Source organism: Mus musculus, chromosome 2 (assembly GCF_000001635.26).
Source record: "Mus musculus strain C57BL/6J chromosome 2, GRCm38.p6 C57BL/6J".
Taxonomy (NCBI): domain Eukaryota; kingdom Metazoa; phylum Chordata; class Mammalia; order Rodentia; family Muridae; genus Mus; species Mus musculus.
The window spans coordinates 5,825,406-5,841,477 of NC_000068.7; the positions used below are offsets into that span (position 1 = coordinate 5,825,406).

At 43.5% G+C, this 16,072-nt stretch overlaps 1 protein-coding gene and 1 long non-coding RNA gene across 7 annotated transcripts in view; one reads left to right on the forward strand and one right to left on the reverse strand.

Moving 5' to 3' along the window:
- Nucleotides 1-16,072, reverse strand: part of Cdc123 (cell division cycle 123) — a 50,884-nt gene that overhangs the window by 31,112 nt on the left and 3,700 nt on the right. For 3 of the 6 annotated variants that reach the window (NM_001356502.1, NM_133837.5, NM_001356503.1), the window contains exons 3-4: nucleotides 8,251-8,308; nucleotides 7,676-7,708 (exon numbers count right to left, since the gene is read on the reverse strand). In NM_001356502.1, the coding sequence (NP_001343431.1) occupies nucleotides 7,676-7,708; nucleotides 8,251-8,308 (91 nt within the window). The remainder of the gene's footprint in view (nucleotides 1-7,675; nucleotides 7,709-8,250; nucleotides 8,309-16,072) is intronic. The other 3 variants (NM_001356501.1, XM_030252263.1, NM_001356504.1) reach the window with 1 other exon arrangement.
- Nucleotides 155-5,410, forward strand: Gm29984. The gene is made up of 2 exons (XR_373966.3): nucleotides 155-421; nucleotides 5,325-5,410. It is a non-coding gene; the product is annotated as a predicted gene, 29984 (long non-coding RNA).

The window sequence follows — 16,072 nt, forward strand, 5'->3', positions numbered from 1 at the left end:
CCCAGGCTGGCCTCAACCTCACTATGTAGGCCAAACTGGCCTTGAACTCTTGGCCCACCCACCATCCCTCCCTCCCTCCCTCCATCCTGCTGGGATTGCTGCCATGCACAGCTACACCCTGACCTATTTGCTACATTTCAAAGATGAGGATTTAACTGCTTCCCTCAAATCCTCAAAATCATTCAACCTTTGAAATACTAAACCACGAATCCTACGGAAACTTTTTAATTATAAAAAGTCTACATATAGCACACCATTATGTGATTTTCACTATACCTGAACTATGAACTCAGTAAACCATAGCTAACTCAGTGTTGAGAAAGATCCTATGTGTATCCTGTCTGAAAGAGATCCCCGTGTCATCTCTCCCATCCCGAGGGTTACACAGTAACCTGAATGCTGTACCGCTTGTTCAGAAAGGGTAAGCTTCCTTTTTCTCTCTCTTGTCTTAATAGTTTTTAATTGAACATTTTCTTTACATTTCTAATGTTTTCCCCTTTCCAGGTCTCCCCTTTGGAAACCCCCCTCCCCACTCCCCCTGCCTCTATGAGGGTGCTCCCCCACCTACCCACTCCTATCTTCCAGCCCTTGCATCCCCCTACACTGGGGCATTGAACACCCTCAGGCCCAAGGGCATCTTCTGCCAATGATGTCTAACAAAGCCATCCTCTGCCACATATATATGGGTCCCTCCATGTGTATTCTTTGGTTGGTGGTCCAGTCCCTGGGAGTTCCGGGGGGTAGGGGGTCTGGCCTGTTGACACTGTTGCTCCCTTCACGGAGCTGCAAACTCCTTCAGCTCCTTCAGTCCCTTCTCTAACTCCTCCATTGGGGACCCTATGCTCAGTCCAATGGTTGGCTTCGAGCTTCTGCCTCTGTATTTGTCAGGCTCTGACAGAGCCTCTCAGGAGACAGCCATATCACGATTCCATCAGCAAGCGTTTTTAAGAACCACAAAATGCTATGTGGGTGTGTGTGTGTGTGAGACTTGGAGGAGGAGGAGGAGAGAGGGAAGAACTGTAGTTGGGATGTAATATATAAAAGAATAATAATGAATAAAAAAGAACCACAAAGCATATACAAAGGTGGTATTTACTCATACTACTAGACTAAAACATTGAGTCTGGCAGACTTAACTCAGACCTTTCTGTGTTCTTGTTTGTTTTACTTTACTGGTTTTTTCCAGTCAAATAAAGCTAGGTTAATTGTTAACTCTGTCTTCCTTTTTTTTCCTTTTCTTCCATTCTTCCTTCCTTCCTTCCTTTCTTTCCTTTTTAAGTTTTCAAGACAAGGTTTTTCTGTGTAGCCCTGACTATCCAGGAACTCATTCTGTAGACCAGGCTGGCCTCTGCCTCCCAAGTGCTGAGATTAAAGGTGTGCCCTGCCACAGCCAGGTGTTGTTGTATATTTCTTTCCTTTTTGTTATTAAGTTATTTTACTTTGCATCCTGATTGATTGCAGCTTCCTTTCCCTCCTCTCCTTCCAGAACTTCCCTCTTGCCTCTCTTCCCGCCCCATCTACCTCTCCTCCCCTTCTCAGAAAAAGGAATCCTCCCATGGAGATCAGCCAACCTTGGCATATGCAGCTGCACAAGACTAGGGGCCTCTTCTATTCATGCTAGACAAGGCAGCCCAGTTAGGGGAAAGAGATCCATTAGTGATGCAGTCAGAGGCAGCCTCTGTTCCCACTTTAAGGGTCCCACATGAAGACCTAGCTGCACAACTGTTGTTACATATGTGCAGAGGGCCTACATCAGTTCCATGTATGTTCTCTGTGAGCCCCCATGGGCCCAGGTTAGTTGATTCTGTAGATTTCCTTGTGTATCTTTGACTCCTCTGGCGCCTACAATCCTTTCTCCTTGATCCTCCACAGGCTTGCCCAAGCTTCGCTTAATGTTTGGCTGTGAGTCTCTGCATCTGTTTCCATTGGTTGGTGGGTGTAACTCTGATGACAGTTAAGCTAGGCTCCTGTTGCACGTATAAGAGAATATCTTTAGCACTGCCAGGCTTGGGCTCCCTTTCAGGGCATGGGTCTCAAGCTGGCCCAGTCACTGGTTGGCCCTTCCCTCGAATTCTGCTCCACCCTTTGCCTGTACATCTTGTAGGCAGGACAAATTGTGGGTCTAAGCTTTTATGGCTGGGTTGGTGTCCCAATCCCTCCACTGGAAGTCTTGCCTGCTATAGGAGGCTCTATATTTCCTGAAGGGAAAAACAAAACAAAACATTACTAAGAGGAATGAAGTCCCTGACCATCATTTTTAAACCGGTGTATAGTCTACATTCATGACTTTAACTCTAAAGTATGCGTACCTGTATGGCATTCTAAGAAGAATTTTATGTCACTTGCTATCATACTATCACTTGCTATGAATGTTTTTATTTTTTAAAATGTTTTGTCTTGTGTGTAACTGTGTTGCCTGCACTGTGTTGCACTGTGTATGTACTGTGTTGTATGCAAGTCTGGTGCCATAGAGGCCAGAAGGAGGCACCAGATCCCTGGAACTGGAGTTACAGATGGCTAGAAGCTGCCACGTGGGTCCTAGGACCCAAACCTAGGTCCTCTGGAAACATAGGCAGTGCTCTTGAATGCTGAGCCATCTCTCCTGTCCCTATGTACCCTTTTAGTGAGTTCATTTGGAGGAGGGACACTGAGATGAATCTAAATTGCAGTATCTTTAAGCTACTGTTCCAAATTATAAGTTCACCATGGCGCTTCTGACATCGTGATTATTATTTCCCTCCTTGTGATTGAGACAAGGCTTTTAGCCCAAGATGGCCTCCAGATTGCAAACCCCACACCTGAGCCCCCTGAGTGCTTGGATTATGCCTGTAGCTCCCTCCCTCCCTCCCTCCCTCCCTCCCTCCCTCCCTCCCTCCCTCCCTCCCTCTGCCTTTGGGGAGGAGCGTGCTCATTCGATGGCCTTTTATTTATACTAGAGAATGATTACTTTGGATTTTCCTTCCCTGGACCTGGCTCTAGGGTCTCCTCCACTAAGAGTTCTCCAAGAATGAGTGTTCCTATTGCCCAGCTCCACTGACTTATTTACATAGCCACTAGCTTTTTACTTTAGCTGTCAGGCTGGTGCGAATGCTCACACACCATTCACACAGATTCTCTCTCCCTTTCCCCCACGTGCTTCACCACTGTTTCCCAAACCCTACTCTCTATGCATGCCCACTTACTTCTAGTTACATCAGGTAATGAATTCTTCTCCCATGCTGTTTTAGAGCATACTGCAATCACTAAGTCCCTTTACTCCTAAATACAGATATATGGATAGATAGACGGAGAGATAGATACAAATTTAGATAAATATATATATATATATATAAATTTAGATAAAATACATTTATAAACAGATAAATATGGATATATATTTCCTTTTATAAAAGAGTAAAATGATGACAATCAAGAGGCTTACAGAAATATAACACTGTCTTAGTCAGGGCTTCTATTCCTGCACAAACATCATGACCAAGAAGCACTTGGGGAGGAAAGGGTTTACTTGGCTTACACTTCCATACTGCTGTTCATCACTAAAGGAAGTCAGGACTGGAACTCAAGCAGGTCAGGAAGCAGGAGCTGATGCAGAGGTCATGGAGGGATGTTCTTTACTGGCTTGCCTCACCTGGCTTGCTCAGCCTGCTCTCTTATAGAACCAAGACTACCAGCCCAGAGATGGTCCCACCCACAAGGGGCCTTTCCCCCTTGATCACTAATTGAGAAGATGCCTTACAGCTGGATCTCATGGAGGCATTTCCTCAACTGAAGTTCCTTTCTCTGTGATAACTCCAACACAAAACTAGCCAGTACAAACACTATTGCCTAATCTCTAGACTGTATTGAAGTATGCTCACTGTTCTAACAGTCTTTTATAGTAAAAGAAAATCAGAACCTTTTTCCTTCTCTAGAATCCAGTCCAGAAGCATCCACTGTAGTTAGGTGTCATGTTTCATTGCTCTCCCATACTCTCTAACAGCTCTTCTTGCTATAGTCCTTATTGGTGATAACCTTGATATTTTAGAAGGGTATGTAAAGAGCTGGTTTCTGGGACCTATCATGCTCCCATTATTCTCTTCCATTTCCTTAGTTTCTGACACAGCAAGCTACTGTGGGCCCATTTCACTTTCCCAACTTCAATCCTGAATTTCTCTAAGAAGTTTCAGGTCAGTGGAGAATGGTATTCAAAAGCCAGAATAAAGCCTAAGTATGCTCCCTGCTACCATAATGAATATCACTGATTCAGTACACAGGAGTATGGAAAACACACACACACACACACACACACACACACACAAAGACGGGGGGAGAGAGAAAGAGGGGGGGTGAGGAGGAGAGGAGAGGAGAGGAGAGGAGGGGGGAGAAGGCGAAAGAGAAAGAGAGAGAGAGAAGGAGAAAGAGAAAGAGAGAATTATGATTTTAAAAGATGTATCTGCGCTTGGGAGACAGAGGCAGGCAGATTTCTGAGTTCAAGGCCAGCCCGGTCCTACAGAGTGAGTTCCAGGACAGCCAGGGCTACACAGAGAAACCCTGTCTCAAAAATACAAAACAAAACAAACAAAAAACAAAAAAAAAACCAAACAAACAAAAAAATCCACCCCAAACCATATCTATTTATTTATTTGTCTAATGTATAAGTTTATGGCAATGTGTATGTAGTGTATAAGTTTAGTTGCAATATGTGTGTAGGAGGCCAGAAGCCATAGAGCATGAAATCTCCTGGAGTTACAAGTGGTTGTATGCCACTTGACACAAATGCTGGGAACTGAACCCAGGAATTCTGTATTAATGGTAAGCATTTTTTTTTTTGTTTGTTTTGTTTTGTGTTTTTGTTTTTCAAGACAGGGTTTCTCTGTATAGCTCTGGCTGTCCTGGAACTCACTCTGTAGACTGGGCTGGTCTCGAACTCAGAAATCCACCTGCTTCTGCTTCCCGAGTGCTGGGATTAAAGGCATGCGCCAGCACTGCCCAGCAATGGTAAGCATTTCTGCCCTCGAGATATCTCTACAGTTCCCACTGTTTGATTTTAATGTTTGTATCTCTCCAAAGTTCATGGCAAACCTTAATCCCAACCACAGTGACATTAGGAGGTAACCTTGAGGAAGCTAAGTCATGAGAGGCTATAGCTTCGTGAATAGTTCACAGCTTCAGAAAAACATCAGTCTCTGCCTTCTCAACTCTCCTGTCTCCTTCATCATGCTCTCACTCAGAAATAAGGTGCCATCTTGAAGCAGAGAGATTCTCTCTCCCCAGACATTATGTGTACCTTGTTCTTAGACGTCCTTTGAGAAATAAAATTCTATTATTTCTAAATGACTCACTAGAAATGGGATACACATGACAAGAAAGCAGAGAGAGGAGCTATCGAAGAACGGAAGCACCACGGAGAGGCGAGAAGATGACAGCAAAATGAAGGAAAGCACAGTATAACAATATATACACATATCACAAAAGAACTCACTTGATATGCACTCACTGATAAGTGGGTATTAGTCCAGAAACTTAGAATACCCAAGATACAATTTGCAAAACACAAGAAAATCAAGAAGAAGGAAGACCAACACGTGGATACTTCATTCCTCCTTAGAATAGGGAAAAAAATACCCATGAAAGGAGTTATAGAGACAAAGTTTGGAGCTGAGACCAAAGGATGGACCATCCAGAGACTGCCCCAACCAGGGATCCATCCCATAATCAGCCACCAAACCCAGACACTATTGCATATGCCAGCAAGATTTTGCTGAAAGGACCCTGATATAGCTGTCTCATGTGAGGCTAGGCCAGTGGCTGGCAAATACAGAAGTGGATGCTCACAGTCATCTATTGGATGGAACACAGGGCCCCCAATGGAGGAGCTAAAGAAAGTACCCAAGGAGCTGAAGGGATCTTCAACCTGATAGGTGGAACAACAATATGAACTAACTAGTACCCCCAGAGCTCGTGTCTCTAGCTGCATATGTAGCAGAAGATGGCCTAGTCGGCCATCATTGGGAAGAGGCCCTTTGGTCTTGCAAACTTTATATAACTCAGTACAGGGGAATGCCAGGGCCAAGAAGTGGGAGTGAGTGGGTAGGGGAGCAGGGCGAGGGGGTTATAGGGAATCTTCTGGATAGCATTTGAAATGTAAATGAAGAAAATATCTAATTAAAAAAAAATTTAAAAAACCAATATACACATATGGAGCTGTCATGAAAACACCCATTTCTTTATGTTAACCAAGAAACTAATCTTAAAAACAAGGCACTGGGTAGATGGCTCAGTAGGTGGAGGACCTGCTTTTCCTGAGTTGATCCCCAGAATCCACATAAAAACTCAAGGCCCACACTATGGTACATACCTCTAATCCCCTAGTTAGAGGTGGGAATAGGAAGAAATCCGGGGGTTTGCTGGCCAGCTAGCCTTGCCTAACTGGCAAGCTTCAGAGAAGTGACAGACTCTATTAACCATGACACCTAAGGTTGCCTGGAATTCACATACACATGGACATGTGCCATACCACCTATATACATGTGTACCTGTGCGCGCACACACACACACACACACACACACACACACACACATATAAATGAATATTAATAAATAAATACCCAGTATACTTTGTTACAGCAGCAGGAACAAACTAAGTTAGTTATATACATATCTATCCATCTATATTATTTAAAAGTGAGCTCACACACTAATCACCATTATCCTCTTTAAGATCCAGGTCAGATGTGTCAATGGACGGATGGTTCCAGACCCAAGAGTATATACACAGCACTAAGTGGGTATATAACCAAAATAAGAGGACATAAGGTTTTGATGGGATAGAAGTGGGTCTGAGAAGTTAGGGGGGATGTAGGTAAGAATATGATCAAAATACACTACAAGTAGGTATAAAATTCTCAAAGAACTCATAAGAATATATCTTATAAATCTTGGCCGCATGTTGCTTCCCATTAAAGCATTTCTGGATGTCCTCCGTTAACTGTTCTCTCTGCTTTAACATCAGGCCATCTACCTTATAGCATCCTTTCCCTTGTTTACAAACCCTCTCATGACAGGAATCAAATATCCACCATCCTCTCATAGAGCCCAAATTAGTAGCCTGAGAACCACACTGAATGGGATGGGATTTTCATATGTAAGAGTGATATCCATGGCATCCCGAGTAAATGAGACATCAATTTCCCATCTCTGCATCTGTTGGCATGGTGACCTAAGGAAACAGCACCACTCTTAGACATCTCCATCTTTTTTTCATGGATCTTTGAAAGGATCTCTCTTCAATCAGAAAAAAACAGAAGTACCTTTGAGTAGTACTTCAGTCTCACTTGAAAAGAATAACTTTATGCCATTTAACCATCCTTGAATAAGTAAATGCTGATTTTTCACTTTAATTCCCACTCGTCTGGGAACCTCTGAGTTAATATTTGACTTGATTGCATCTTTCAGAGTCTAACAAAGACGAGCAGAGCATCAAATAGGTACTTTTTGCTATTTCTTTTGTAAGCAGAAGGGAAAGCGGGCAAACTGTGTTTGCCTGTCAGACACTGACAGGTTATTTTTTACAAACAGTAAGTGAACATACACAGATAGCAAGCTCCCCAAGGCAAACCCATCAAGGCAGAGGTAGGCACTTGGGCCTCTGTGTGGCAGTGTGAGGCTGCCCCGTGCTGTGCGGCTGCACTCTTACCGTAAGTGTGGCTGTGCTCTCATCATCGGACCACTGCATGGACAAGACAGAAGGAAGCACTCAGTTTAAATGCCACTGGGATCGCAAAGGCAGTCCACTATCTAAGAATGACACACAGGAGACATCTTTCCCTGAACATAGTGCAGGAGGAGGTGGTCAGTAGGTACAAGCACTTGCTCCTCAAGCATGAAGACCTGAGTTCTAATCCTCAGTACCCATGGAAAAAGCCACACGTACATGCCTGGAAGCAAGGTGTTGGAGTGGGCTGAGGGTATCCCTGGGGTGGGCTGGCCAGGGCTAGCCTGGCTGAAACACAGTGAGCTCCAGGGTCAGCAAGAGAATGTCTCAGAGGCAGGAGATGGAGAGTGACAGAGCAGGATACTAGTGTCCTTCACTGACTTCTGCATGCACATGCATGGGGCACATACACGTGTACACAAAGTCATATACCATTCACATGCACCGTGTGTGTGTGCATGTGTGTGTTTGTGTGTACACACGCGCGTAAGATCTATGGAAAGCATTTCAGAGATTGCTAAAATGAGGACAGACACTGCAGAATATGCTCTACCAACCTGTGTTTCCTCTGCTTCGTTACCACTGTCTGACTGGGAGCATGTTGGCGGATCTTCCCTAAGAAAAAATAAAGCAAAAATTAGGTGAGGAAAATACTCTGGTTACATGAGGTCATAATTTCAAATGCATTAAACTAATAAAATAAAATAAAGGCAAAACAGATAGCTTTCGGATTGATGAGTAATATAAAGAAATGTTCACTTCTTGAGACAAAAGCTTATAAAAATATGGAATTAATTAGACTATGCTGCCAATAAAAGACATGAGGATAAAAACATTCTGGCTGCTCAGAAAGCACTGAAAACAGGAAGAAAAACCCAGACTCCATCTCTTCTAATACTGAAAGAATCATCTACAACTTTGGCCCAAATATTTGAGAAAGTAGTAGTAGATACGGAAGATCAGACAAGATGAGGACATACAGACAGAGAAATGGGAAGAGCAATCTACCCAGCCAGTGGAACAGGGCAAAACCAAGACCTTTTCTTTTCTTTTTCTTTTTTTCTTTTGTTTTTGTTGTTGTTTTCAAGACAGGGTTTCTCTGAAGATCTTTTCTTTCTACAAGGAAAACTGAGCAAACGTGATGGTGTTGAGGATTAATCTGGATCTACACAGAATTACACAAGGAAGAACGTGAAAGCAGGGATGGAGAGAGGGAAGGAGACAGGCAGGCAGGCTCCTAAACTTTCCACATATTTCTTTGCAGGGTTATTCTGCTTTCCCTCCCACCACATCCCAGAATGTATTTCCCCATCCCTCTAATAGACTATCATTAAGACTCATTCTGGAAAGATGGTTCAGTGGTTAAGAGCACCAACTGTTCTTCCAGAGGTCCTGAGTTCAATTCCCAGCAACTATATGGTGGCTCACAACCATGTATAATGGAATCTGATGCCCTCTTCTGCTGTGTCTGAAGAGAGCAATGGTGTACTCATATACATAAAATAAATAAATCTTTTTTTAAAAAAAGACTCATTCTGACCCATGAAATTTATCCTAAACAATATCACCTCACTCTGCATCTGGCCACCAGAAGTCCTTACAGGTTTTTGGGATGTTTTCACTGCTCTGTAAGGAAGCTGGCTAGCCTTACTGAGGATAAGGAGTTCCACATGGAAAAGGAGACCTAAGTGACAGCATTAACTGTCAGGTGTGTGAGGAAGTCCATTTTATGATGACCCACCTCAGCCTGTTCACCAAATGACTGCATCTATATGACTTTAATAAGACAACAAAGACTTGCCCAGGAAGTCTTCCTTTGAAGAAAGATCAGATTTTTACCGTAAGTATAAACTAACAGAAGCCTGCCACACTTTGTCTGACACCAGCAGATATCATAAAATTCCTGACTCCAGAAGGAAGGGCTCTGTTCCTCAGGGGCCAGCAGAAGGCATGAGCTCCGCCTCTGAGTCAGTTTCCTCTTGGCCCTCGAGTTTTACAGGGTAGCACAGAGTGGCCAGGTCTGCAGGAGGCCTGAGCGAGCACACTCTGGGGGAGCCGGAGACCTGCTCCAGGCATAACCCAGGGGACATATCTAACCTGCTTTGATCTAGAAGGAGCCACCTGTCTGCTTCTCAGGCTGCCTGATATGTGCACACTCTTGGAAACATGGTCCAGAGCACGAGCTGGCAGTGTATCTGCTCACCGAGATATGCAGCAATGTGAGAGACACTGCTAGAAAATCAATGAAAAAACAAAACGGGCCCTGGTTTACGCTGCTGAGTTTTGGGTGGTGTATTATGCCACACCAGATACAGGATCAAGATGATTATCATGCAATGCAAAACACAGAGCAGAAAACCCCAGGACTATCCACCTAGGAAAAGGGCACAAACCAGGATGACATGGGACCTTAGAGCATAGTAAAAGATAGTGAGCTGTGCCCTTGAATTTTGAATTTGAGCAATTTTCTGCCTAGAATTTCATATTAAGCCAACTACTCTGCTCACCAACACCAAGCATAAGAGAGAATAAAATTGTTTTCATACAGATAACTACCCAGAAGCTTTCCCCCTAGATATTCTAGAACTTGTTTCAATAAAACAGTAAACCAAGAGAAACGAAATTCCAGCACAGAAGCAAGTCCCAGCTAACAACAGTGCACCCGCCCTGGTCAGAGCTGTGTCCCAGCTAACAACAGTGCACCCGCCCTGGTCAGAGCTGTGTCCCAGCTAACAACAGTGCACCCGCCCTGGTCAGAGCTGTGTCCCAGCTAACAACAGTGCACCCGCCCTGGTCAGAGCTGTGTCCCAGCTAACAACAGTGCACCCGCCCTGGTCAGAGCTGTGTCCCAGCTAACAACAGTGCACTCGCCCTGGTCAGAGCTGTGGAAGCCATGTGCTACGTGGACATGTCTATAAGAATAGCCACAAAATATCAGAAATAGTAAACAGAGAAAATGAAGCAAAATGTAAGTATAATTATTCACTCCACTGAAAATAAAAGATGTCTAGACACCATCACGACACAAGACAGCTCGGCACGCCCATCATTCTAGCTCTGTGGAGGACTGAAATTGAAGAAATCAGCTGAACCCAGGGACAGACTCGCCTGGGCAACACAGTGAGGCCTGTATCTCAAAGACAAACAAACAACAACAAAACACAAATGTACCTGCAGCAGTCAACAGCAACAGCACAATACTCTAAACAGTTGACACTGGATACAGTTTCTATGAAGACAGATGGTACAACAGCTAAGTCAGGCTGGGGAGAAGGCTTACCACACTAACATGAGACCTCAAGTTCAAATCCTCAGACCCCCTGGAAGCTACAGCTAGTAAGCCTGGCACAACCCAAAAAACACTAGAGAGCTGTCTCAAACAAGGAGAAAGGTAAGGACCAACACCCAAGATGGGCCTCTGACCTCCATGGACACAGCATAGCATACCTACACAGCATTCGCACACAAAGGCACACACACAGGACAGGAACACGACGAGGTAACAGTTGAAAAGGATGGTGATAGTGTACAAAGCTACAGTGATTCTGATCACACTTGTTTGTTCACACTACAATGTGTTCTAAGTACTGGCAAAAAGCGGAAGAGCACGATCCCTTTGTGAATACAAACTTGGCACTCTTCACTTACCAGTCACTCTGTAGTGACATCAGTCCCTCAAATCCTAAGCAACTTTCCACGGTGTTAGAGGGCTGAGTGTCCAGATCCACAAACCTAATAGCCAGACACCACCTTACAGGGAGTGACAAGGAGTGACAGTACAGTGTGCTGTCCATCGTGAGTCCCCACCGAGCCAGCCTTCCATCTCTTGCATCTGTCTGAATGCTACACTGTAGTTTCCAATGAATGTTACCATTAACATAGTGTCCTTAGCCATACAACATGAAGGCCTTCAGAACTTGAAACGGTGGGGGCTAAAGAGAGGCTCAGCAGTTAAAAGCACTGGCTGCTCTTGCAGAGGACCTGGGCTCCATTTCCAGCACCCACACAGTGGCTCACAGCTGCCTATAACTCCTGTTCCAAAAGATTTGATGCCCTTTTTCTAACCTCCACAGTGACCAGACACACATGTGACAAACAAAGATGAGAGCAAAACTTTCATTCAATAAAAATAAATAAGGATATAAAATTTAAAAATCTTAAAATTGTGTTTTGTTACTCTAAAATCAACATTGTCCTTGCATTATATGTGTTTGCATATCTATATATGTATCTCTCTCTCTCTCTCTCTATATATATATATATATATATATATACATATATATGTGTGTGTGTATGTATATATATGTATACATATACTTACATACATTTTATATATATATGTTTCATAGATATAAAATCAGTTTTCACAGTTCTGCAGAGAACTTCTCATAATGCCACTATGAGTATGACAGAAAATAAGACCACTGTGAACGATGATGACATTTTCTTTTTTTTTTTTAAAGATTTATTTATTTATTATATGTAAGTACACTGTAAGACACTCCAGAAGAGGGTGTCAGATCTTGTTACAGATGGTTGTTGTGAGCCACCATGTGGTTGCTGGGATTTGAACTCCGGACCTTCGGAAGAGCAGTCGGGTGCTCTTACCCACTGAGCCATCTCACCAGCCCCGATGATGACATTTTCAAAGTACAGGTTTAGTAGATAAGGGAGCCCAAAATACCAAGCTAATATTTAGGGCTCTGTGTACTTTTTGCAATTTAAGAGGTTGGTTTAAAAAAAAAAAAAACCACTCTGTGTGTGTATGGTGTGTGTGTATCTGTGCATGGTATGGTACATACATAAAAGTCAGAGGATAATTTGCACAAGTCAGGTCTTTTTTTCTACTATGTGGGTCTCAGGAATCAAACTCAGGTCCGGCTTAAAGACAAGTTCCATTGCCTCCTGAGCCATCTTGTTGGCCAAGGATATTCTATACTTTCTTTTTTTAATGTAAAATATTTTTACATTTACTTACTTGTTCATTTGTACATGTGTGTTGTGTGTGATTGGACATGCATGTGTGATGGCATGTATATGGACAACAAAGAATTTAACTTGTGGGAGTTAGTTGTCCTCTACCATGTAGGTTTCAGGTTTCGAACTCAGTTTGCTAAGCTTGGCAGCAAGTGCCTTTACACACTGAGCCACCTTGCCAGCCCAGGAGTCTATACTTTCTGTATTGCATCTTACACACAGCTGGCAATTAAGCACTGACTCTAGAGTCAGAAGGACAGTTTAAATGTCTAAACCCAAAAGGGCAGGTGATCTGTGCACACTGTATAGTACTATTGCTATAACACCTTCCTCCCAGCTGAAACCTCCATCTTGGAGAAACTCAGTCAGTTATAGGATGGTCGAGGGCCTGACATGTTCCATCCTATGGGCAGGCTCGTCAAGTTCAGATGTAGAGGGCACCACAGAGAAGTACTGGGGAACCCAGGAATGTTAGTTTAGGATGGAAGCTTGTCTCTTTAAGGGAAGGAATGTGTATACCTGTTTTCTATCGAGGAGGCTGGATATGCACATTGTTAATAGCCTGGTAATCTGCTATATGCAGCGCTAGGCCACATCTAAATCCCTCAGACAATTAATGTTTTTCTCAAATTCTTCCTCCCTTTAACTTTGACTTCTATTTTGAGCATTGCTTCTCTGTCAACTGAAGCCATTCTTAGAGGAGTGTCACGTGTACTTTAGAGCCTGGTGACGTCTTATACTATCTATATGGACACACAGACCCTAGGCTCTCACGCTATACAATCCATCTTTACGGTACAGGTTACATGTGCTTTGCAGAGGATTTCAATGCAGTCACACCTTAAGCGTAATTGTGCATACAGGAATAAGATCATTGTTACCAGAAACTTTTTTCCAAAAGTATAACATATGTAAATATGTCTAAAATAAACAACCTGGTGTTAGACTCTAGAAGTCTGAAGCAGCACTGGCTGACTTAAGTGGAGTTGAACCAGATTTTCTGTTTATACTGTTGACTGTGTGATACAACACCAACTGACACTGTTCACTGTTATACAACACCAACTGACACTGTTCACTGTGTTATACAACACCGACTGACACTGTTCACTGTTATACAACACCAACTGACACTGTTGACTGTGTTATACAACACCGACTGATACTGTTGACTGTGTTACACAACACCGACTGACACTGTTGACTGTGTTATACAACACCGACTGATACTGTTGACTGTGTGACACAATACCGACTGACACTGTTGACTGTGTTATACAACACCGACTGACACTGTTCACTGTTATACAACACCTACTGACACTGTTCACTGTGTTACACAACACCGACTGACACTGTTGACTGTGTGATACAACACCAACTGACACTGTTCACTGTTATACAACACCTACTAACACTGTTGACTGTGTTATACAACACCGACTGATACTGTTGATTGTGATACAATACCGACTGACACTGTTCACTGTGTTATACAACATCGACTGACACTGTTGACTGTGTTATACAACACCGACTGACACTGTTCACTGTTATACAACACCTACTGACACTGTTCACTGTGTTACACAACACTGACTGACACTGTTGACTGTGTTACACAACACTGACTGACACTGTTCACTGTGTTATACAACACCGACTGACAATGTTCAGTTATACAACACCTACTGACACTGTTCACTGTGTTACACAACAATGACTGACACTGTTCACTGTGTTATACAACACCGACACTAACCAACACTCTACACAATGCTTGCCAACACCTGAGACTTGTGCAAGCATCAGACTGGTGAATAAACAACACAGGAGACTCTTCTGTTCACAGCACAGAAACTTATAAGGAGGTCAATTATACTGTGCAGTTTTATATATACTTCTTTTAGGTATAGCAGTTTCAGTACAAGAGATTAAATTCAGATCATAAACTAACTGTTAGGAAGGACCCTAACCTAGCACTGCGGGTTTTGCTAGATGAGGGCATGGCTCTTGGGGGCAGCACCCTCACCTCATATAGTGTACCCATTAAAAACAGATATATGCACATACAAATACTCGTATATGTACGCACGTGCATACATATATATTTTTAAGTACACTTATGAAATGTTAATGTCCTTGGCCTTTAATTATACCAAGTTAATGACACTCTACTCTAACAATTTTCAAATTATAAAGGGGTTCTCAATGGCCAGGTGTTGGTGGCGGCAGCGGCACGCGTCTTTAATCCCAGCACACAGGAGTCAGAGACGGGATATCTGAGTCTGAAGCCAGCCTGGTCTACACACCAAGCTCCAGAACTGGCAGAGCTACTCAGAGAACCTCATTCTTGAAAAACAAAAAACAAACAAAATGGGTTCTCAATGCTAAGAAGCCAGAAATACCATGCAGAAATCTACACTAAAAGTCCAGCAGGTAATAAAGAGGCCAAGTTGGTCATCTGCCACACATCTCTAACCCCAGCAATCAAGAGACTGAGAAAAAAGGCTATGGAGCCTACCTGGGCAACATAATGAGACCACATCTCAAAAATTAACTAAAAAATAAAAGTTAAATACAGTTCCTGCTAGCATTACTGAAAAGATACACTGTAATTACAAGTGTAGGGTCCATTTCACAGGTGCCTGTCAAGCACCTTGGAGGTGCCAGGTACTGCTATTCCAAGAGCTGAGGTGAGGAAGGCTCCTGCTCTCATCTGACTGAATTCCTTTAGGCAATGATGGAAAGAAATATCACCACAAAATAAGAGGAGCTGAGGGGGGGAAGATGTACAGCGGGGTGACTGTCCATCCAGCCACTGACGAGAGTGAGCGTGAAGCTTTAAGTCTCGGCAGAGGGCTGAATGAAAACTAGAGGGACTTCCGGGGCAGCTGCTGAAGCGCAGAGGGACTGTGATGAGTCATCTGTGAAGAACAAAACGTTGACGAAGGTGGTGTGGTGCTGCTTGCCTGGAAGCCTCAGCGCTCAGAACAACGACAAGGTGTCCCAAGGCTGGAGGCCAACCTGGAAGACACAGCAAACTTCAGGCCAGTATGGGAGGGTGCCAGAACTCTGTCTCAAAAGATAAACAAGGGGCCAAGGAGGTAGCTCAGGGGTAAAAGTACTTGTCGTGCAACCATGAGGACCAAAGCATGAATCTCTAGGACGTGCCTACGTGTTGATTCTGAGATAGACTCCCACTATGAAGTTCAAGCTAGCCTGGAATTTGCTGTGTAGACTAGGCTGGCCTTGAACTCCCAGAGATCCATCTGCCTCTGCCCCCATAGTGAAGAGGACGGTGCGTCCAGGCTAACACAGCGCCCTCTTCACTATGCGAACATGCTGAGATGTAACCAGTACTGCTTCTTTATGATTATAAAGCATGGTTTTCTGGCCTAG